The sequence below is a fragment of the Hylobates moloch genome, unplaced genomic scaffold, assembly GCF_009828535.3.
Source record: "Hylobates moloch isolate HMO894 unplaced genomic scaffold, HMol_V3 SCAFFOLD_5, whole genome shotgun sequence".
In the NCBI taxonomy this organism is placed as follows: Eukaryota; Metazoa; Chordata; class Mammalia; order Primates; family Hylobatidae; genus Hylobates; species Hylobates moloch.
Window position 1 is genome coordinate 64915074 of NW_026652280.1, and position 24556 is coordinate 64939629.

The 24556-nt window shown below is 38.3% G+C and overlaps 1 protein-coding gene across 11 annotated transcripts in view; it reads right to left on the reverse strand.

Moving 5' to 3' along the window:
- The window catches only part of L3MBTL4 (L3MBTL histone methyl-lysine binding protein 4), a 484756-nt gene that overhangs the window by 217826 nt on the left and 242374 nt on the right, over positions 1-24556 (reverse strand). For all 11 annotated transcript variants that reach the window (XM_058438625.1, XM_032152774.2, XM_058438624.1 and 8 more), the window contains one exon: positions 5565-5679. In XM_058438625.1, coding sequence (XP_058294608.1) covers positions 5565-5679 — 115 coding nt within the window. The remainder of the gene's footprint in view (positions 1-5564; positions 5680-24556) is intronic.

Below are 24556 nucleotides of genomic sequence, written 5' to 3' on the forward strand. Positions count from 1 at the left end.
ACAGAAAGTTAACAAGGATATCCAGGAATTGAACTCAGCTCTGCACAAAGTGGACCTAATAGACATCTACAGAACTCTCCACCCCAAATCAACAGAATATACATTCTTTTCAGCACCATACCACACCTATTCCAAAATTGACCACGTAGTTGGAAATAAAGCACTCCTCAGCAAATGTAAAAGAACAGAAATTATAACAAACTGTCTCTCAGAACACAGTGCAATCAAACTAGAACTCAGGTTTAAGAAACTCACTCAAAACCACTCAAATATATAGAAACTGAACAACCTGCTCCTGAATGACTACTGGGTACATAACGAATTGAAGGCAGAGATAAAGATGTTCTTTGAAACCAATGAGAACAAAGACACAACATGCCAGAATCTCTGGGACACATTCAAAGCAGTGTGTAAAGGGAAATTTATTGCACTAAATGCCCACAAGAGAAAGCAGGAAAGATCTAAAATTGACACTCTAACATCACAATTGAAAGAACTAGAGAAGCAAGAGCAAACACATTCAAAAGCTAGCAGAAGGCAAGAAATAACTAAGATCAGAGCAGAACTCAAGGAAATAGAGACACAAAAAAACACTTCAAAAAATCAGTGAATCCAGGAGCTGGTTTTTTGAAAAGATCAACAAAATTTATAGACCGCTAGCAAGACTAATAAAGAAGAAAAGAGAGAAGAATCAAATAGATGCAACAAAAAATGACAAAGGGGATATCACCACCGATCCCACAGAAATACAAACTACCATCAGAGAATACTATAAACACCTCTATGCAAATAAACTAGAAAATCTAGAAGAAATGGATAAATTCCTCGACACATAACACTCTCCCAAGACTAAACCAGGAAGAAGTTGAATCTCTGAATAGACCAATAACAGGCTCTGAAATTGAGGCAATAATTAATAGCTTACAACCAAAAAAAGTCCAGGACCAGATGGATTCACAGCCAAATTCTACCAGAGGTACAAGGAGGAGCTGGTACCATTCCTTCTGAAACTATTCCAATCAATAGAAAAAGAAGGAATCCTCCCTAACTCATTTTATGAGGCCAGCATCATTCCTGATACCAAAGCCTGGCAGAGACACAACAAAAAAAAGAGAATTTTAGACCAATATCCTTGATGAACATTGATGCAAAAATCCTCAATAAAATACTGGCAAACCGAATCCAGCAGCACATCAAAAAGCTTATACACCATGATCAAGTGGACTTCATCCCTGGGATGCAAGGCTGGTTCAACATACGAAAATCAGTAAATGTAATCCAGCATGTAAACAGAAGCAATGACAAAAACCACATGATTATCTCAATAGATGCAGAAAGGGCCTTTGACAAAATTCAACAGCCCTTCATGCTAAAAACTCTCAATAAATTAGGTATTGATGGCACATATCTCAAAATAATAAGGGCTATCTATGACAAACCCACAGCCAATATCATACTGAATGGGCAAAAACTGGAAGCATTCCCTTTGAAAACTGGCACAAGACAGGGATGCCCTCTCTCACCACTCTTATTCAACATAGTGTTGGAAGTTCTGGCCAGAGCAATCAGGCAGGAGAAGGAAATAAGTGGCATTCAATTAGGAAAAGAAGAAGTCAAATTGTCCCTGTTTGCAGATGACATGATTGTATATCTAGAAAACCCCACTGTCTCAGCCCAAAATCTCCTTAAGCTGATAAGCAACTTCAGAAAGTCTCAGGATACAAAATCAATGTGCAAAAATCACAAGCATTCTTATACACCAATAACAGACTAACAGAGAGCCAAATCATGAGTGAACTCCCATTCACAATTGCTTCAAAGAGAATAAAATACCTAGGAATCCAACTTACAAGGGATGTGAAGGACCTCTTCAAGGAGAACTACAAACCACTGCTCAATGAAATAAAAGAGGATACAAACAAATTGAAGAACATTCCATGCTCATGGGTAGGAAGAATCAATATCGTGAAAATGACCATACTGCCCAAGGTAATTTATAGATTCAATGCCATCCCCATCAAGCTACCAATGACTTTCTTCATAGAATTGGAAAAAACTACTTTAAAGTTCATATGGAACTAAAAAAGAGCCTGCATCGCCAAGTCAATCCTAAGCCAAAAGAACAAAGCTGGAGGCATCATGCTACCTGACTTCAAACTATACTACAAGGCTACAGTAACCAAAACAGCATGATACTGGTACCAAAAGAGAGATATAGACCAATGGAAAAGAACAGAGCCCTCAGAAATAATGCCGCATATCTACAACTATCTGATCTTTGACAAACCTGACAAAAACAAGAAATGGGGAAAGGATTCCCTATTTAATAAATGGTGCTGGGAAAACTGGCTAGCCATATGTAGAAAGCTGAAACTGGATCCCTTCCTTACACCTTATACAAAAATTAATTCAAGATGGATTAAAGACTTAAATGTTTGACCCAAAACCATAAAAACCCTAGAAGAAAACCTAGGCAATACCATTCAGGACATAGGCATGGGCAAGGACTTCATGTCTAAAACACCAAAAGCAATGGCAACAAAAGCCAAAATTGACAAATGGGATCTAATCAAACTAAAGAGCTTCTGCACAGCAAAAGAAACCACCGTCAGAGTGAACAGGCAACCTACACAATGGGAGAAAATTTTTGCAACCTACTCATCTGACAAAGGGCTAATATCCAGAATCTACAATGAACTCCAACAAATTTACAAGAAAAAAAAACAAACAATCCCATCAAAAAGTTGGTGAAGGATATGAACAGACATTTCTCAAAAGAAGACATCTATGCAGCCACAAACACATGAAAAAATGCTCATCATCACTGGCCATCAGAGAAATGCAAATCGAAACCACAATGAGATATCATCTCACACCAGTTAGAATGGCAATCATTAAAAAGTCAGGAAACAACAGGTGCTGGAGAGGATGTGGAGAAACAGGAACACTTTGACACTGTTGGTGGGACTGTAAACTAGTTCAACCACTGTGGAAGACAGTGTGGGGATTCCTCAGGGATCTAGAACTAGAAATACCATTTGACCCAGCCATCCCATTACTGGGTATATACCCAAAGGATTACAAAATATGCTGCTATAAAGACACATGCACACGTATGTTCATTGCAGCACTATTCACAATAGCAAAGACTTGGAACCAACGTAAATGTCCAACAATGATAGACTGGATTAAGAAAATGTGGCACATATACACCATGGAATACTATGCAGCCATATTAAAGGTTGAGTTCATGTCCTTTGTAGGGATATGGATGAAGCTGGAAACCATCATTCTCAGCAAACTATCGCAAGGACAAAAAACTAAACACCGCATGTTCTCACTCATAGGTGGGAAATGAACAATGAGAACATATGGACATAGGAAGGGGAACATCACACACCGGGGACTGTTGTGGGGTGGAGGAAGGGGGGAGGGATAGCATTAGGAGATATACCTAATGCTAAATGGCGAGTGAATGGGTGCAGCACACCAGCATAGCACATGAATACATATTTAACAAACCTGCACTTTGTGCACATGTACCCTAAAACTTAAAGTATAATAATAATTTTAAAAAAAGAAAAATTGAATTAAAGTATTTGGACAACCCTAATCACATTAATTTAAGCTCAATTTCAAATCTGGAACTCTTAGTAACTCCCACTTAATAACTTACATAAGAATGAAAATCTAGAGGATGTCACATATTATCCTGAGAGAAGAATTTAATTGAGCACCTAGTATGGGGCAGGCAGTTTCTGAATTCTATCCATTCATTTATCTCATTTAATAATTATAAATTCATGAGATACATATTAATATTATCTTTATTTTATAGATGAGGAAACTGAGGCATAGAGAGGCACACACTAAGCAAGCTTTAAACTGAGATTCAAAACCCAGCATTCTGACTCCAGTTTTCTAATTTTTAACCACTAGTCTACACTGCTCTAGACTTTAGATTTATCCTAAGCGTATCAGGAGAACCTGTGTAACTCAGTAGGAGACTACAGGCCACATTCTGAGAAGCATCTGTAACTATGATGACACCTCAAAATAATGCAATAGCATTGAGAAGATGCACTGGGGGTCAAAGCATTGGGGGTCAAAGATAGATTCTGGATAATTAAGAAAGAACCAGCAGGACACTTGGTGACTGTTTATATGTGTAGGTTGAGGAAGGGGCCAAGAGGGAGCAGAGTCTGGAATGGCAACTTAGGAAGCAAACAGTAGAAAGAGCAAGTTTTTGGCGTGGGATGGAGGTTTGGTTTGATGCATAGACTCTGGGATGCTTTTGAGACATTCAGGTAGAAAAGCCAGGTGGGTAGAGTGACAAAGGAGCAGACAATGCTTGGAGTGGAGTGAAGTGAATTGTCCCTTTATCTGCAATGCTGGTCCATGCCTACCCCAGTGGAAATCGTTCACACTTGAGAAAGTTACCGGCTGAGGGATGGATGTGCAGGGGTGTATTGGAGGGTTCACATAAAGTGAGAACCATCTCTGTGACATGCTGGGGTGTGAAACCAGGGAGGATAAAAAGCGAGACCAGAGGAAACCACAAAGCACAAATGCTGGCGCCCTTCCCTACTTGGAGTCCCCCATATGGTGCTGACCATGGTCCTCTTCATTCTACATTCTTGGGGTACTGGTCCTATGTGTGCCAGTACACTGTAGGCTCCAGAAGGGCCTTCATCTCTTTGATTTTGTAGTTTTTGAAGAACCTAGCACAATGTACAACTGTTTGTCCAATTATTTAGTCAGGGATTCTTCTCATTTTTACAAGAAGTCCTTTGAGGTCTAAGGTTCAAGCATCATTAGGCTGGCTCCATGTAATATATGCTCATTAACAGAAAAGCACTCTAGCTTCATCCTAAGAAACCAATGGGAGGGAGAGAGAAGCAGTGAGGGAACAAAGCAAACATGAGAATGGAGAACACTTGCACTTGTGTCTGGAACTGGTTATTAGTCATGTCAGCCTAATCAGATCAGAGGACTCCTTCAGACAAAAAAATAAGGTATTTTGGGTTGAGGCTCATTAAAATTGAGAGTGGTTAATTTCCTCCTTAACTTTAAGTAGCTAGAAAGTCAGAAATAATAAAGATGCAAGTAAAGTAGAGGATTTTAAATTTTTTTATAAGTAAAAAAAAAATCTGAAAATTGTTGGAAGTTAAAATATTTTAATTTTCCAAAAGACTTTGTGTAGTCTATTCTATAAAATAAAGATCAGATGTTTAAAAAAATAAGATGAACTTGTTAAAACCAATGACCAAAATTAGATGGATTGAGATGTGCTAGCTCAGTTTTCCAAACTCAAATGTAGGAAATAAAGATTCCTTTGGAAAACACTATCAAAATAATTTTTTAATGATTATCACTTTTCATTAATATAACGCATGCCCTTTGAGGCTTAATTGTAAATAATCGGCTTTCAGTGTAGCTGTAGTGATTAATTCGCCTATGTGATGTTTAGCTTTCAAATGCCTGTAATGGCATGAATAAGCAACATTATGGCTGGAAATCAGGCCAAGTATTTAAAGAGCAACAACAAAGAGCAAAGTACTCACGCTGCGGCACTTCCAGTGGATGCCCTGTGACATCACACCATCCGATCGGGTGGATATCAGGGCTGTCTGCCTCCACCCAGTAGTCATACTTATGGTCCCAACCATCAAAATGAACCTGTTAAAACGAGTTTTGAATGATTAGTATTTAGTAATTAGTATTTCACTGTTCCTGTATCAAAATATTTAAATACAGATATCTGAAGCTGAGATTGAAATTTTATTAATCACACCTTGCAGTTGAAATAATATTTAATATGTGCCATTCTACAGCCTTCTAATCCAGCCAACAAAGGCAATTGTACCAAATTTTCAAAGAAATTACAGTGGTTGGTAAATAAAAACTTTGTCAGGGATTGATCAGAATTTGAAGAAGTAAGGCCAATCCATTTTCTCAACTAAGACAAGTACTGGAATGCTGTTGAGGGGATACTCTTTGTCCTGAGCAACTGTCCCATTAACCACTTCAAGAACCATGTCAGCATCATCAACAGTAAGAGTCACCAACTTGACATTAGTACAAGCGCTATACTGATGGGAAATACACAGATTAGAGTATAAAGAAACGATCAATCCCTAAAACCTCACAAATGAGAGATGGGCCCATTGGAACAATGGAGGCAAAAACAGTAGACAAAATATGCTAGGGGGTAGATAGATTTTAATAGCTACCATAAGAGCTATTTAAAGACCAAGGGTAAGCTATTAAGAAATCTTCTGAAGAAGAGGTAGGGCCCAGGTCCAGCCATCCTACTGGTATAGGCTCAAACAAGGCTAATTATTGCAAGGATAATTTATCTTGCATCTTATCTACAAAACACACACACATATACCATGCACACATATAAGAATAATTAAATAAATCCCAATTTCTGAAACAAAAATCAAATACTTATTTCTTAAAATAAAAATAATTATTTCTTTTTTAAAAAGCTATATCCTTTCTAATGCAAAGAAGCCCACTTAAGTTTTTGAAAATCATATTTGAATAAAAAGAGCAAGATGCCTAGTGCTATAATAAGCTAACCTGAAATATAAATCCATTATGCAGAACATAAGACCAAAAAAGCAAAATTCTATATATTCAGTCCCAAATAAACTCCCAATATTTTTTCTCAAGAGTCATCTTTCTAAGCAAGTGGTTTTCAAAGTGTGATTCTTAGACTATCAGCATCACTGACCTGGACACTTGCTAAAAATGCAAATTCTTGGCTCCACCTCAATCCTACTGAATCAGAAACTCTAAAGGCAGAGCCTAACGATGTGTGTTAACAAGTTTTCTAAATGCATCTGTTATATGCTAAAGTTTGAGAACCAGAGATTACAGTAATAACTTTCAAAAGTATATTTCTACTGAACTTAGGTTCCTGACCATGACAGAGTGCCCTTTCATAGTAATAACCTTAAAACTGGACATATGCAGGGAATATTTTCGGACATTGGACAACAGGCAGCACAGAAATGCAATCCCTAAGTAAAGGAAAACATCCCAGATGAGCCTTTAGCATCAGCCTGGAGACAATTTCCTGATTGCAGCACAGAAAGGAGAAACATAAAGAAAGCAGTTATGCAGTCAGACAGACAGAGATTGCAGATCAGAGTGCATGATGCAGCTGGAAGTTAAAAGACAAAGTATTGGAAAAGACAGAACTACAAAAAAGGGGGAACCAAAGGCAGGGTGCAGTAGCTCATGCCTGCCATCCCAGCACTTTGGGAGGCCAAGGAAGGAGGATCTCTTGAGCTCAGGAGTTCCAGACCAGCCTGGATAACATGGTGAAACCTCATCTCTACAAAAAATACAAAAACTAGCCAGGTGTGGTGGTGTGCACCTGTGGTCCCAGCTACTCAGGAGGCTGAAGTAGAAGAATCACCTCAGCCTGGGGAGGTTGAGGCCGCAGTGAACCATGATCATGCCACTGCACTGCAGCCTGGACGGCACACCAAGACCCTGTCTCAATAAAGCGGGGGACCAAAAAGTCCATGGGAGGTTATTCACAAGACCTTGACCAAGGGCTGGACTGCCCATGTACCAGGTAAGACTTTCTGAAGCCAAGCAGAGAGTAGCTGATACGGGGCTGAGAATGAAACAAAGATACTAGAGGTCACACGTTCCGGGGAGAGGGGAGAGACTAATGTGGAGAAACCTCAATAACACTTTGACAATTTGACTGAAACACCACGAAGTTCACATTTTTGGGGAAAGAAAGATGCTCTAGATTAAGCATTACTCATGAACAACCCTAAAAAAGGGGTAAAATCAAGCCTTAGCCAGATGAAGAATTACCAGTAATGAACTCCCTGACAGAACGAACTCTACTCTTAAAAAAAGAAAAAAAACTCCCACTGTATACTGAATCATTCATTATGTATAACATACAAAAGTTTATTAAACATGTAAATAAGCAGATGATTGTGAACCATACTCAATTTGTAAAGAAGTGGTCAACAGAAATAGACCCTAAGATAACCTAGATGTTGTAATTAGCAGAAAAGGACTGCAAAGTAGTTATGAAAATATGTTCAAAAACTTAACTGAAATGGTCTAAATGAGTGAACAGAGAATTTCAGGAGAGAAAGGGAAACTATAAAAGAGAAGCACATAGAAATTCTAGAAGTGAATAGCAAAATATCTTAAATATTGCTGGATGACAATATTATTGCTGGATGGCAATAATAGGAGATTGGAGATGGCAGAAAAACAGATGAGTGAATATAAAATATAAAAACAGATTCATAGAAATTATATACAAAATATAAAATATAAAAACAGATTCATGGAAGTTATCAACCTAAAGAACAGATGATGTTTCGGTGTGACGGCTCACACCTATAATCCCAGCACTTTGGGAGGCTAAGGCAGGCAGATCACTTAGAGCCAGGGGGTTAAGAATAGCCTGGCCAACATGGTGAAGCCCCATCTCTACTAAAAATGCAAAAATTAGCTGGTGTGGTGATGCATGCCTGTATTCCCAGCTACTTGGGAGGCTGAAGCACAAGGATGGCTTGAACCTGGGAAGCAGAGTTTGCAGTGAGCTGAAATTGCGGCACTGCACTCAGCCTGGGTGACAGAGCGAAACTCTGTCAAAAAAAAAGATGATACAAGATTTAAATAATAAATAGAGCCTGATAATATCAACTCATCTAACATATGCATATTTGGATTCTAGAAGGGGAGGACACAGAGAGAATGGAGCAGGAATAGTGGTCAAACAATACCAACGCAGAAAGGATAATGGTTAAAACAAAAAATCTCTCTAATTTGGCCAAAAATACCAACTTGCAAGCTTAAGAATGACAAAACCTGAGCATAATAAATACAAAGGAAATGAAAACTAGGCAAATCATAGACCACTGAAAATGAAAGCTAAAGGGAAACCCTGAAAGCAACCGGAGACAAGGCAACACATTACAAAGAGCAGAGCCACGATGGGAAAGTGGGCCACCTTCTCACCAGAAACAGTGCAGGCAAGAAGATAATAAAATGACATCTTTAAAACACTAACAGGAAACATAAAAAACTATCAACACAGAATTTCAATTCCTACAAAAATATCCTTCAAAAAAGACTAAAACAGAGAAATTTTCAGATGAACAAAAAAAAAGAATACGCACTTATAGATTTATACTGTAAGAAATATTACAGGAGTATTTCAGGCTGATGCTAAGTGATGCCAGATGGAAACTACGATCTACATGAAGAGCACTAGCAACAGCAAATATGCGGGGAAATATGCAAGGCTAGTTCCGCGTTCTAACTGTAATTGATTAATTCATTGCACTACAGAGTAAGAAGAAAAGTAATGTGGTCATCTCAGTGGATACAGAAAAAGTATTTGACAAAGTTCAATACACAATGATAAATACTTCAGCAAACTAGAAATAGAAGGGAACTCCCTCAGTTTGATAAAAGGCATCTATGAAACACAGGTAATATCATACTAAGTAATACTTTATTGAATTCTTCATCCCCAAAATCAAGAATAAGGCAAGTTTATTCATTCTTACTGTTTCTAGTCAACATTGTAATGTAGTGCAATTAGGCAAGAGAAAGAAATATTAATAAAAGGCATGAAACTTGCAAAATAAGTCAACATAAAACAATCAATTATATTAATATATACTGGCAACAAAAAATTTAAAAAATATTAATTTTTAAAAAATTTCCTTTAGAATAGCATTAAAAATGAAGAACTTAGCAAAACATCTGAGAAAATAAGAAAATGTGCAAGATCTATACATTGAAAGCTAGAAAACATTCCTAAGAGAAATTAAAAGATAAGTGAAGAGAACTATCATGCCCACAGGCTGGAAGACTCAATATTATTATTGATATGTCATCTCTCCCCATATTGTTCCATAAATTCAATTTAATCCTACTCAAAAAGGTAGGCCTTTTGTTTTGTATCATTTGACAAGCAGATTCTAGCATTATAAAGGAATGAAAAATGATCTAGCTTGCCCAAAACAATTTTATTAAAAAAACTAACAAAGTTGGAGAACTGATACTATCTGAATTTTAGAATTACTACAAAGGCACAGTTATTAGGACCGTGTTGTACTGGGTTAGGATAGACAAATATATTAATAAGACAAAATACTGTATATAAATTGATCCATATATATGCAGTCAATTGATTTTCAAAAACACGACAAGAGTATTGAATGAGGAAAGGACAGTCTTTTCAACAAATGGCACCAGAATGCTTGAACGTCAACATGTGAAAAAAATGAGCCAGCTGACTTCTACCTCACATCACACATACACAAGTATTTGAAATGAAACATAAACAAAACATAAAAGCTAAAACTACAAAACCCAAGAAGAAAACTTTAAGATAAAGCCTTCATTATATTGGAATATTCAAGGATTTATTAGCACACAGAAGACACTACCCATATAATAATAAATTAATAAATTTATTTTTTACCTGACTCAAAAACTTTTGCTTTTCAAAATCACCAAGAAAAATAAGAAGTGAGCCACAGGCATTTGCAATACATTTATCTGACAAGAGACTTGACAAAAAATTCAATGTAAAAAATGAGCAAAAGACTCAATGAACATTTTGGAAAAAAATTCATAATGATCAATAAACAAACTTTTAACATCTCAATATCACTCTTCACCAGAGAAACCAAAATGAAATACTACCGCATACCCACTCGAATGATTTAAAGTTGTGTAAACAAATGTCCCTTGCAGTTTTATTCATAATAGCCCAAACCTGAAAACAACACAAATGCCCAACAGGTGAACATTCATTCACAAACAAGTGTGCAATGTCCATAAAATGAATACTAGTTCAGCAATAAAAAGGGGTAAACTGTTTACACATGCATGAACATGGGAACAACAGACTTCATGTTGAGCAAGGAGGCAGACACAATAGTGCATGCTGTATGACCCCACTGATACGAAATCTGACAACAGGCAATAGAAACCAGGTCCATGGTTGTCTGGGAGAAGGATGGGAGCAGGACTGGCTGAGAAGGAGCACAAAGGAAGCTTCTGTGTTGTTGGAAGTGTTCTACATCTCGAATGGGATGGTGGCTATGCAGGATATATTATACATTTTTCAACCCTCATCAAAATGCATGCATAAAATCTGTACATCTTACTATTTTGCAAATTGCATCTCAATATAGTTACTTTATTTAAAACATTTCTACATTCAGCTGCTGTCACATGTGGCTGCTCTGTCTCCTACTATCTTCTACTGATGGTGATGTTGCAGTGCTCAGGACATAGCCAGGCACCCTAGGACTGTCAGTACCAGGCCACTGAATATTCAAGGCGTGAACAAGCAACACTGGTGTTCCTTTTTGGAATGATGCCTCCTGCTCTGGAATTACCAATAGGAAGAAGTTTGTGTAAGTCCATATAATGGAGTGAAGAAGAAATAAATTTCCCAAGCTTCAACTAATTTCAATGCCCTTCCGCTTTTAAGTCTGGGGTGCAATTTTTTTATGTTTCAAAAGCAAGGAAGTTGTGTCAAAGCACAAACAGGACAGGACAAACATCCCAGCAAGGTCCTGCTTCGAGGAGTTAGGTCTTTCTATTTTAACTATTGTGGTGGACCTGGGAATCCGACTGCAGAATTAGGTCTCAACTGAAGAAGTGAAAAAAAAAATCTTTTTCAATTTTTTTGACAGCAGGTACAATATTTTTACATACCCTATTCAACATTTTCCTCTTATGTTCATTAAAAAATATTAAATTATCATTTCCAGGGTTGTATATAACTGCTTACAATGAAACCATGGAAATTAAAAATAGCCTCCCAATCCAATGATGTGATTCTCCCCTCCCCAACAAGGGCTGTCTAAACTCTGAATTTATAATCAAAATCTGTGCCTATGTAGAATACATCTTTATGAAAGATATTTTCATATCTTTGGATCATATCTTTGGATCTGTGGAATAAAAATCCAATTTAAAAAATTCTAACCAGATGGTCAAGTTAATAGAGGAGACTGGCATTTTAAGTCTATTTACCAAGAGTCCTTTTGTAAAGCAAAGCCTCATTTTGAAAACCAAATCATCTCAACATTGTATTTCATACATTTATTATTTTTCACATATCTGGGTTTGCATAAAATAAACAAGTAGACCCTTCTTGCTCAAGCTTTGATAAACTAGAAAACAAAGGTCAGATCACTGAATCAACCACTGTCTCAAGTTCTTATCCTTAAACAGACAGGAATGTTTCCTAATGGTATTAACATTACACATTAGCTATTAAAGAGTGGTAAGAAATAACTTGGAAATTTAAAAGTTAGATCAGCATATTTAAAAAAACAACAACAAGGAAAAACTCCTTGGCATAAATCCCACACTTCCAACCATCTGCACCAACACAGTCTCTGCTTTTCCTTATCTTTACTTCCCAATGCCCACAGTAGGACTTGCCCTGAGCCCCTTAAATATACCCCAACGCCTCAGTCATGTTCGCTACTCCCATGGCACTTAGCCCTGTGTCTCACAGATTTTAAAGGCTCAAAGCCCATCGTCTGAATAAGATGCAAGGCAGTAATCACATCTTCTCATTGTTCTTTTGGGCAATTGGAAGACGAGGAAGTTATTATAATACTTAGGAACATCAGGGCTAAATTGAATGCTCAGTCACAATAATTTTATTAGCCTAAGTGACTATTACATTGTTTTATTTTGCTATATCATTTTTAAATTTTTAATTTCCACTTTAATAGGCTTATTGGATATGTTTGTTTTACTGTCAGAGTCCTCAAATCTATTTTACATGCTTACGGCAAACAAATTATAAGCACACAGACATGATGTTAACTTCTTCTGAAATAGTCTCTATTGTGCCTGAACTCTTCTAGCTTTAATTTAATACATTTTGAGTTAATTAGGCTTAAGTTTCATTCTAGAAAGGAGAACTGGGTTTTAATATGTTTTCCTGATACCTATTGCTCATAACTATTGGTGTTAATAAGATTATAGTTCATCTTACTTCCTCTGATGCGAGGCTCTGGGCTCTGTTGAGGGATGGCAAAGGGGAGTTCAGGGATAGTACTGAGGCAAGTCATCTGCCCTGCCATGGGGCAAGAATGCTTGCACCATGCCTTTACAGAATACTATCATAATCCAAGAGCAAGAGTGTTGGGTATGGCAGGGGACACACTTTTATTGTATGCTTATATATTCCAGGGATAGTTGTAATGTGTGTGTGTGGACACACATACACATACACGGCACAGCCACAGCTCACTGCAGCCTCAAACTCCTGGGCTCAAGTGATCCTCCTGCCTCCCAAATAGCTGGAACTACAGGCACATACCACCACACCACACCACTCAATTATTTTATTTTGTTTTTTTGTAGAGTCAAGGTCTTGCTATGTTGCTCAGGTTGGTCTCAAACTCCTGTTCTCAAGTGATCCTCCTGCCTCAGCCTCCCGAAGCGCTGGGATTACAGGCATGAGGCACTGAGTGCAGCCCTATATAGCGCCTCATTTAATGTTCACAGGTGTTCCTTTAATAGATGATTAATAGGGGCCTCACAGATGTTAAGAGGTTTGCCAAGATCATAAGCCAGTAAATGGCAAAAACAGACTTAACCTGAGAACAGTTTACTGAGAGACCCATGCAAGAAAACAAATAAGGAAAACAATATAACATTGACTAAATGAGGGATATAGTCCAGAGCTACCCAAACTTTTCCACAGAAAACATTAACTCCACATTCAGCCCATCTGCTTGCAGACAAGGGTAATGAAGGAGAGAGCATGAAGGAAAGGAAAAATATATATATACCTTCAAAACACCTTACTCTCACGTTATTACCCCCATTTTACATATAAGGCTACTGAGATACACAGGGATTATGAAATATGCCCACAATTTCCAGATGACTGTGACTCCTAAACCCTCCCTCTCCCCAGGCCACATGCCTGAAGCACTGTTCTGTGGTTTTGGAACCGGCTGCCCCTAGGTTTGTTCCTTACCACTGCTTCCACACTCACTTGTGGTCAATTAACTCAACTCCTTGTCCCTGCTAACCTCCCTCAAACTCATCTGCTCTTCCACAAATATAGTTGCTTCCATCTTCCATTTAATCCTTTCTCATAACAAATATCATAGAAAAGCTTTTAATCACTAAGTTGGAAAATTAGTAGTTTTCACTATAGGTATTCTAAACCTATTTTTATTTGTAAAGCCACTGCCCAAATTCATCAGGTTTTTTAAAGCAGTGTTTTTCAAAATTTAGTAAGCAAAATATGAACCATCCTCTCCTCCAACCAAGATCTAATTCAGTGGGAGTCAAGAATGAAGGTCAGAATCTGTATTTTTTAACCACAAACCCTAGATTATTTGCAGTTTTTCCATGCTTGTATGCCAATGTTCATGGCAACAGCATTCACAATGGCCAAAAAGTGGTAACAATCCAAGTGTCCGTCAACTGATGAATGGGTATGTGGTATGTACACGCAATGGAATATTATTCAGCCACCAAAAGGAACGACGTTCTGACATGCTACAACACAGATGAACATCATGATAAGCAAAGTAAGCCAGGCACAAAAGGACAAATATCTACTTATATCTAGAATAGGCAAATTCATAGGGACCAAAAGTAGATTAGAGGTTAGTAGGGTCTGCAGGGAGGTAGGACTGGGGATTTACTGGTTTTTGGGTACAGACTTTCTGTTTGAGGTGAAGAAAATTTTTTTTTGCATTTTACATTCTTTTTTAGAAACTTTTATATTAGGTTCAAGGGTACAAATGCAGGTTTTTTATACAGGTCAATTACATGTCACAGGGGGTTGGTATACAGATTATTTTGCCGCCCAGGTAATAGGCATAGCACCTGATAGGTAGTTTTTCTTTTTTTATTTTTATTTTTTTGAGACAGAGTCTCACTCTGTCACCCAGGCTGGAGTGCAGTGGCACTGTCTCAGCTCACTGCAACCTCTGTTTCCTGGGTTCAAGCAATTCTCCTGCCTCAGCCTCCTGTGTAGCTGGGATTACAGGTGCATGCCACCACGCCCAGCTAATTTTTCTTTGTATTTTTAGTAGAGTTGGGGTTTCAACATGTTGGCCAGCCTGGTCTCGAACTCCTGACCTCAAGTGATCCGCCCACCTTGGCCTCTCAAAGTGCTGGGATTACAGGTGTGAGCCACCACGCCCGGCCATGCTGGGTAGTTTTTCAATGCTCTCCCTCCTCCCACCCTCCACCTTCAAGTAGGCCCCAGCATCTCTTGTTCTCTTTGTATCCACATGTACTCAATGTTTAGCTTTCACTTTTAAGTGAAAATACATGGTATTTGTTTTTCGGTTTCTATATTAGTTCACTTAGGATAATGGTCTCCAGCTCCATCTCTGTTGCTGTAAAGGACATGATCTCTTTCTTTTTATGGCTGTCTAGCATTCCATGGTGTATATGTACTACATTTTCTTTCTTTTTTTTTTTTTTTTTTTTTTTTGAGACAGAGTCTCGCTTTTTCACCCAGGCTTTTCTTTATCCAGTCTACCACTGATAGGCATTTGGGCTGATTCTGTCTTTGCTACTGTAAGTAGTGCCGTGATGAACATGCACTTGCATGTGTCTTTATGGTAGAACGATTTATATTCCCCCAATAATGGGACTGCTGGGTTGAACGGCAATTCTGCTTCGAGTTCTTTGAGAAATTGCTACACTGCTTTCTACAATAACTGAACTAATTTACATTCCCACCAGCAGCATATAAGCGTTCCCTTTTCTCTACAATCTCGCCAGTATCTGTTATTTTTTGACTTTTTAATAATAGCCATTCTTTTTTTTTTATTGTACTTGAAGTTTTAGGGTACATGTGCACAATGTGCAGGTTTGTTACATATGTATCCATGTGCCATGTTGGTGTGCTGCACCCATTAACTTGCCATTTAGCATTAGGTGTATCTCTTAATGCTATCCCTCCCCCCTTCCCCCAACCCACAACAGTCCCTGGTGTGTGATGTTCCCCTTCCTGTGTCCATGTGTTCTCATTGCTCAATTCCCACCAATGAGTGAGAACATGCGGTGTTTGGTTTTTTGTCCTTGCGATAGTTTACTGAGAATGATGATTTCCAGTTTCATCCATGTCCCTACAAAGGACATGATCTCATCATTTTTATGGCTGCATAGTATTCCATGGTGTATATGTGCCACATTTTCTTAATCCAGTCTATCGTTGTTGGACATTTGGGTTGGTTCCAAGTCTTTGCTATTGTGAATAGTGCTGCAATAAACATACGTGTGCATGTGTCTTTATAGCAGCATGATTTATAGTCCTTTGGGCATATACCCAGTAATGGGATGGCTGGGTCAAATGGTATTTCTAGTTCTAGATCCCTGAGGAATCGCCACACTGACTTCCACAATGGTTGAACTAGTTTACAGTCCCAGCAACAGTGTCAAAGTGTTCCTATTTCTCCACATCCTCTCCAGCACCTGTTGTTTCCTGACTTTTTAATGATTGCCATTCTAACTGGTGTGAGATGGTATCTCATTGTGGTTTTGATTTGCATTTCTCTGATGGCCAGTGATGATGAGCATTTTTTCATGTGTTTTTTGGCTGCATAAATGTCTTCTTTTGAGAAGTGTCTGTTCATGTCCTTTGTCCACTTTTTGATGGGGTTGCTTGTTTTTTTCTTGTAAATTTGTTGGAGTTCATTGTAGATTCTGGATATTAGCCCTTTGTCAGATGAGTAGGTTGCGAAAATTTTCTCCCATTTTGTAGGTTGCCTGTTGTGACTGGTGTGAGATGGTCTCTCATTGTGGTTTTGATTTACATTTCTCTAATAATTAGTGATGTTGAGCATTTTTCATATGCATGTTGACTGTGTGTGTGTGTCTCTTTTTGAAAAGTGTCTGTTCATATACTTTGCCCACTTTTTAATGGGGTCATTTGTTGCCTACTTGTTGATTTGTTTAAAATCATTTGCCCACTTTTTAATGGGGCTGTTTGATTGTTTGCTTGTTGATGTGTTTCTGGATATCACCTTTGTTGGATGCACAGTTTGCAAATATTTTCTCCCATTCTGTAGGCTGTCCATTTACTCTGTTAATAGTTTCTTTTGCAGTGCAGAAACCCTTTAGTTTAATTAGGTCCCATTTGTCAATTTTTATTTTTGTTGCAATTGCTTTTGGTGTCCTCATCATGAAATCTTTGCCAGGTTCTATATACGGAATAGTATTTCCTAGGTTGTCTTCCAGGACTTTTGTAGTTTTAGATTTCACATTTAAGTTTTTAATCCATCTTGAGTTTATTTTTGTACATGGTGTAAGGAAGGGGTCTAGTTTCAATCTTCTGCATATGGCTAGCCAGTTATCTCAGCACCATTTATTGAATAGGGAGTTCTTTAGATAAAATCTTTTCAAATGCTTTTTTAGGGTTATCAACTGACTTTGCCATTAAACCCACGGTTCTATCTAATGCCACTGAAAATAACTTATTTAAATGGAAACCATTCTTAATTTTATAATGCAATGAACCAAGAGAAATCTGGTTGAAGGCCTGATGCAGAGGACCACTCAACTCTAAAGGTTTCCATTTGTGATAAATATATCTACATAAGTTTCCATTTTTCTATTTCTATGGTTACAGTTATAAGAAATAGAATTAGTTTTTCCCATAAGATGTGTTTTTCAGATAATATTCGCACAAGAAATAAAAATGCCAAATTTCTAATAGAATCCCCAAGGTTTTCATTCTTGTTAAGAAATCTTTAAATATTTCATCAGAGTTAGACATAACAGCCCTATTTGGGGCTCTGTGACTACATGTCTGTGGGTGATATCTTTGCAAGAAAAACCTCCTTCGTAACCAGTGTAAAGACAAATGATCTCCAAATCAGTTTACGGCTATAACTAACACAAATATTTCCATAATCTCTGCCCAAAAGCTTAAACAATTTGAAGCACTGAGGCGGTGAACTGGACCACCGTGGCTGGCGCTGTGCCTTCACTGCGATGTAAAGGTCGTTGCCTTTGTGATTGTTCACCAGGCCTCTACCCTCCGTCTTCTCTTCAGGACAAAGGCCTTTTCAGGCAACATTGTTTCAATATGCACTCTCGATTTGTCCTGAGATTCTGAATTTCCACCTTGGATCCTATAGCAAATCATCACAGTTTGTCTACTAAATCACATGAAAAAGGACTTACACTGTTTACAATAAAAGAAGACATAGGATTTCTAAGTAAGAACAGTAAGATGTGAAGAATGTCAAACTAAGAAAAGTTGGTTATACAGAGAGAGTACATAATTTATTCTCCAAATGGGATATATTTGAGAGTAAAAGGGAACACTATTAATCATTAGACAATTACAGTAGGCATACTCCAGGACTAACCATGTAATCCAGGATATTCAATAACTCTAAGTATTCTAAGGATGAGATTGCTGTAAACATTCAATTCCCACTAAGCCAATAGCAAAGGGGAAATATTATATAATTCTCATTATAACATTAAAAAAATACAAGTTGGTCTAATGTCGCAAAATTTCCCCTAATAGAAATTTATTGTACAAACATTTATATAAGGAACCTTGAACAACACGATGGACAATATGATATAGTGCCTGCACAATAATTTATGTAATTACATAATATCTACATGGGTAATATAAGCAAAATGGAAATATACACACACAGAGATATACTCACAAAATGAATGCATCATGAACACTATTTCTAAAATTTTCAAAGTCATGGGTAGGTTACATATTTTCCCTATCCATTCTAATAATTTATGTATTAGTACAACATTAATCTTATTAGTAATTTCTACATTGGTCATATAAATAATTTCCTGATCACTTCCGATCATTTAGACTCTGATTTTACATTCGTCACAGTAATTCGACTATTATTTGAGGACAGAAACCGTATTTTCTGTATTGTTTTGTTTCCAATACCAGATAATATCCAGAGCATATTTGTTGAAGCATTTAACACTCATCAGACAAATGAATGAATAAATGAATGTATAAATCCAAATATGTCCATTCAAATTATATAAACACTACCAAACAAATACGTCTAAAGGATTTATTTAAGATTAACCCAAACCAACTGATTTATCCATTTCTTTTATAGACTTATCTATCTTTTCAACTACCAACATTGTTATTCAAGAAATATGACATTCTATAACATGAAAGCTCCTGAGATTCTTTTAAGCCATTTCTTCTTTTAGAATATAAAAACAGGCACATGTTCTTCTTGGTTATAAGGACTAAGATGTAGTGGGTAAACAAGGATTTTGATCTAACTACAATTATGATCCAGCCATATTGAGGATGGGTGAAGAGAAGAGTGCATACGTGGAAGAGGCCAGGGGAGAAATGAGAGCTCCACCCACATCTCATATAGTCAGAACCCCACGTAAAAGTGAAGAAGTTGCAAACCAAACCCATGTTTAGAGTCTCAACGATAAACAACACAGAAATCAGCTAAGGAAAAAAATGTGAAAGAGGAGGTCTTGGGACAAGGGTTTCCCAAGCAAAACTTGTAGCATAGCATTATTTTTTGCACTTTGTGCCAGCATAACTTGGGCAACCTAGTTAATGGCTATGTCATCACCAGATGAGAAATACAGGAAAAGAAGCAGGGTTTTGATTTTTGTTTGGTTTGGTTAATTTTGTTGTTGAAGGGGAAATTTAATGAATTCCATTTTGATCATATTAAATTCCGAGTGCTTACAGGATATGCAGGTCAAAACGTCCAGCAGACAAATGAAAAGTCATTCCTGGATCTTGCTTCAAAAATCTAAGGCATAGATTTAGGAGTCATAAACAAACAGAAGGAAGGCGGAGCCAGGGCCATACACGTGCTGACACGTGCTGACAAAGAAACGGAGTGTGGACTCGATTGGGAAATACGCAGTGCTAGACCCAATATGCTCACTTCTCCCCTCCAGATCCACACAGTGCCAAGGGCCAAGGACACAGCCCTTTATGGATGGTATCAATAGCCTTTGGTTTTGGCCAATGAGAAGTAGCAAAAGGACTCATGAAGACAGGAGGAGAGGGAGGCTGGGGAAGGCATGCTCAGGCCTCCCTCACTGCAGGCTGCAGGTTGGCAGTGGCTGAGGTCCCACCAGAGGGTGGTGCTCCTGCTTGTGGTTGGCTCCTGTACTGAGCTCTCCTGGGTTCTCCCAGTCCCACCCCTCACCCTCTCAACCCTGCCCAAACGTCATGAACAGGCCTCTACTAAAGTCTATATGATGTGCCTGCTGGTTCCTGCAGGACCCTGACTGATACACAAGTCTACAAGAAATCCTGAGGAATTTTATTAAAAAGTGGAGTAATAAAGAACTCTAAGACAAGAACTCTAATCAACACCGAATGGTAAAGAGGCCACCGAAGGAGGGCAATTTCAACAGAGGCTGGAGTCAACTGTGCTGAGACTGCCGAATAGACACGTGAGAAATGACTATACCAAGTTCAGCAAGGCAGCCACCGCAAGGGGCCCGGATCTGGGCTGACTCAGCCGGAAGACTGAACAGGTGGCAAAAGTGAAAACCAAAAAGGGCACTTTCATTAAATTTTATTATTTTATTTTATTTTGTTTTGTTTTGTTTTATTTTATTTTATTTTAGAAATGGAGTTCAGCTCTTGTTAACCAGGCTGGAGTGCAGTGGTGCAATCTCAGCTCACTGCAAACTCCGTCACCCAGGCTCAAGCAAATCTCCTGCCTCAGCCTCCCAAGTAGCCGGGACTACAGGTGCCCACCACCATGCCCGGCTGATTTTTGTATTTTAGTAGAGACGGGGTTTCACCATGTTGGCCAGGCTGGTCTCGAACTCCTGACCTCAGGTGATCCACCCACCTTGGCCTCCCAAAGTGCTGGGATTACAGGCGTGAGCCACCGTGCCTGGCCAAAAAGGACACTTTTAATAACTGTGGTGGCCATGAGGAAGTGAGCAAAGAAGCTCCCCCAGGAAGGACGCGTGGAGCCGTGGAGACTTGATCTTACACTAATGGAAGACCCTGCCGAGAGACTGAAGATGGGACTGAAGAAATGGGGAGGACATGGGATAAACAAGAGAAAGAGTTTCGGAAACGAGAAGCCTCAGCTCTCTCAGATGCAAGGAAGACACAGTAAGCATGGGAAAGCAGGAGGGAGGAGAACTCCAAGGCAGCTTCTAGTTTCTCAGGCAAACAGGGGGCAAGGCCACTGGTGGAGGTGGAGGGCAGTCCAAGGGCAGAAAGGCAAGTTGTGGCAGTAAATCATAAACCAGCAAAGGCACTTTCCTTCCGGTTGGTGGATAAAGATCTAAAGAAGGTCAGGGTACGCAGAGAGCTGCACTGAGGGTGTGTGCCCAGTGATGGCTTCCCAAGTGCTCTAGGCAGGGAAGCCGTGGGAGGCCAGCAGACGTGCAGGCTGTGAGGGGTGGTATGGGGGCCTGCGAGAGGCTGAAGAACAAGACAAGCAATTGAGAGGGCTACAGAGACAGAAGGCTCTGCTCAGAAACCAAGATTCAGAGCTCGAAATCTTAGAGATGGTGCTGTCCTGTGTGATGCCAAGGCCTCAAACATGGAGATGGGGCAGGTGGAGGGACGGGACGATGCCCAAGGTCTGGGCATCAACAGTTCTATGCTTTCTGTATCCAATCTCAGTTATACATGATATGGGTAAAAACAGAGGTCCACTTAGAAAACTGATATGATCTATTCCTACTCAGAGTAGATGCTTGTTTTTAGCATATATATTTGAGTTTTAAACTCAGGGTAGATGCTATTTTTAGCATATGTGAGTTTTAAACTCGGAGTAGATGCTTGTTTTTAGCATATATTTTTGAGTTTTGACTTTTTTTGATGGCTGTGGTTTCTTCTACGAAAGAAGTTATAATTTCAAGTGCCTACAGGATATCCAACATTACTCGAATTCCAAAGTTTTCTTTTTTTTTTATTTTTATTTTTATTTTTTTTATTTTTATTATACTTTAGGTTTTAGGGTACATGTGCACAATGTGCAGGTTTGTTACATATGTATCCATGTGCCATGTTGATTTCCTGCACCCATTAGCTCGTCATTTAGCATTAGGTATATCTCCTAATGCTGTCCCCGCCCCCCCCACCCCCTACCCCACAACAGTACCCGGAATGTGATGTTCCCCTTCCTGTGTCCATGAGTTCTCATTGTACAATTCCCACCTATGAGTGAGAACATGCGGTGTTTGGTTTTTTGTCCTTGCGATAGTTTACTGAGAATGATGTTTTCCAGTTTCATCCATGTCCCTACAAAGGACACGAACTCATCATTTTTTATGGCTGCATAGTATTCCATGGTGTATATGTGCCACATTTTCTTAATCCAGTCTATTGTTGTTGGACATTTGGGTTGGTTCCAAGTCTTTGCTATTGTGAATAGTGCCGCAATAAACATACGTGTGCATGTGTCTTTATAGCAGCATGATTTATAGTCCTTTGGGCATATACCCAGTAATGGGATGGCTGGGTCAAATGGTATTTCTAGTTCTAGATCCCTGAGGAATCGCCACACTGACTTCCACAATGGTTGAACTAGTTTACAGTCCCACCAACAGTGTCAAAGTGTTCCTATTTCTCCACATCCTCTCCAGCACCTGTTGTTTCCTGATTTTTTAATGATGGCCATTCTAACTGGTGTGAGATGGTATCTCACTGTGGTTTTGATTTGCATTTCTCTGATGGCCAGTGATGATGAGCATTTCTTCATGTGTTTTCTGGCTGCATAAATGTCTTCTTTTGAGAAGTGTCTGTTCATGTCCTTTGCCCACTTTTTGATGGGGTTGTTTGTTTTTTTCTTGTAAATTTGTTTGAGTTCATTGTAGATTCTGGATATTAGCCCTTTGTCAGATGAGTAGGTTGCAAAAATTTTCTCCCATTCTGTAGGTTGCCTGTTCACTCTGATGGTAGTTTCTTTTGCTGTGCAGAAGCTCTTTAGTTTAATGAGATCCCATTTGTCAATTTTGGCTTTTGTTGCCATTGCTTTTGGTGTTTTAGACATGAAGTCCTTGCCCACGCCCATGGCCTGAATGGTATTGCCTAGGTTTTCTTGTAGGATTTTAATGGTTTTAGGTCTAACATGTAAGTCTTTAATCCATCTTGAATTAATTTTTGTATAAGGTGTAAGGAAGGGATCCAGTTTCAGCTTTCTACATATGGCTAGCCAGTTTTCCCAGCACCATTTATTAAATAGGGAATCCTTTCCCCATTTCTTGTTTTTGTCAGGTTTGTCAAAGATCAAATAGTTGTAGATATGCGGCATCATTTCTGAGGGCTCTGTTCTGTTCCATTGATCTATATCTCTGTTGTGGTACCAGTACCATGCTGTTTTGGTTACTGTAGCCTTGTAGTATAGTTTGAAGTCAGGTAGCATGATGCCTCCAGCTTTGTTCTTTTGGCTTAGGATTGACTTGGCGATGCGGGCTCTTTTTTGGTTCCATATGAACTTCAAAGTTTTCATTTAAAATATCACATCATAGTAGATGAAAATCTTGGCTCTATTTCAACAATAAAATCTATGTTTCTATTTACATACTGATTATATTCACCTCCTATGAAGTGTGCTGGGTCATTAAAATAAATGCATGTTGCTTCTGAGGAATAAGAAGATTGAGCTTAAAACTGTGTTGTAAATTTAAAATTCTGCACAAATGGCTCATGTTTACATGTACTCCACCCTCTGAAACAGGTAATTTATCCAGCTGACTGCAGAGCCTTCTCCTCTTTTTCATGTATAACTGAGTAATTACCTCAGCCAGAACGAGGTGTTCTGAAAATGGATTGACTTTCTAAAGAAAATAATGTTCAAGCCAGTGAATGACTTTCAAGCAATGGAGGAGAATGAATGTTTGCAATTAACATGTTTGTTCATGCTTTTGATTTTTTTCTATAATTCAATGTCAGAAGTCTAAATTATTCCCATTGAAATTATACTTATTGTCCACAAGGCTCTTGCTACCAAAAAAAAAAAAAAAAGTGGTGTCTTCTCCCTACAATTTTGTGTGTAATGAGAGCTAAACATAACCTAAATTAAAATGATTAAAGATGTAATTATCTAGGGCTAGTTTTCTACTTACTTTATTTTAGATCAAAACAAAAAAAAAATCATTGTTGTCCAGCTGGATGCTAGCTATGTCCAATATTTCAGCACTTATGTTCCTGATGTTCCTCAGTATTTCAAGTCTATCCATTAATTCCCTGCCTCTCTCACTTTTCTACCTGGGAATCCTAGGGTCTGGAATCTGAAATGAGAAACTATTGGCCTTCACAAAGATCACACACCAACCCTACCAACCTCCACACAGATCATGTAGGATGGTACTGACAATTAATTAGTTACATTTCCAATTAACCACATATTTTTACAAGTATAATTTAATGTAATTATATAAAAATTTATATATACTCTATAATATAATTAATATTAAAAGCGTAATTATTAATAAATTAATAAATAAATTGATATTTTAGGGAGTTCTGCTTCTAGTTAGGATGTTGAACTTCAGAACAGGCTAATTA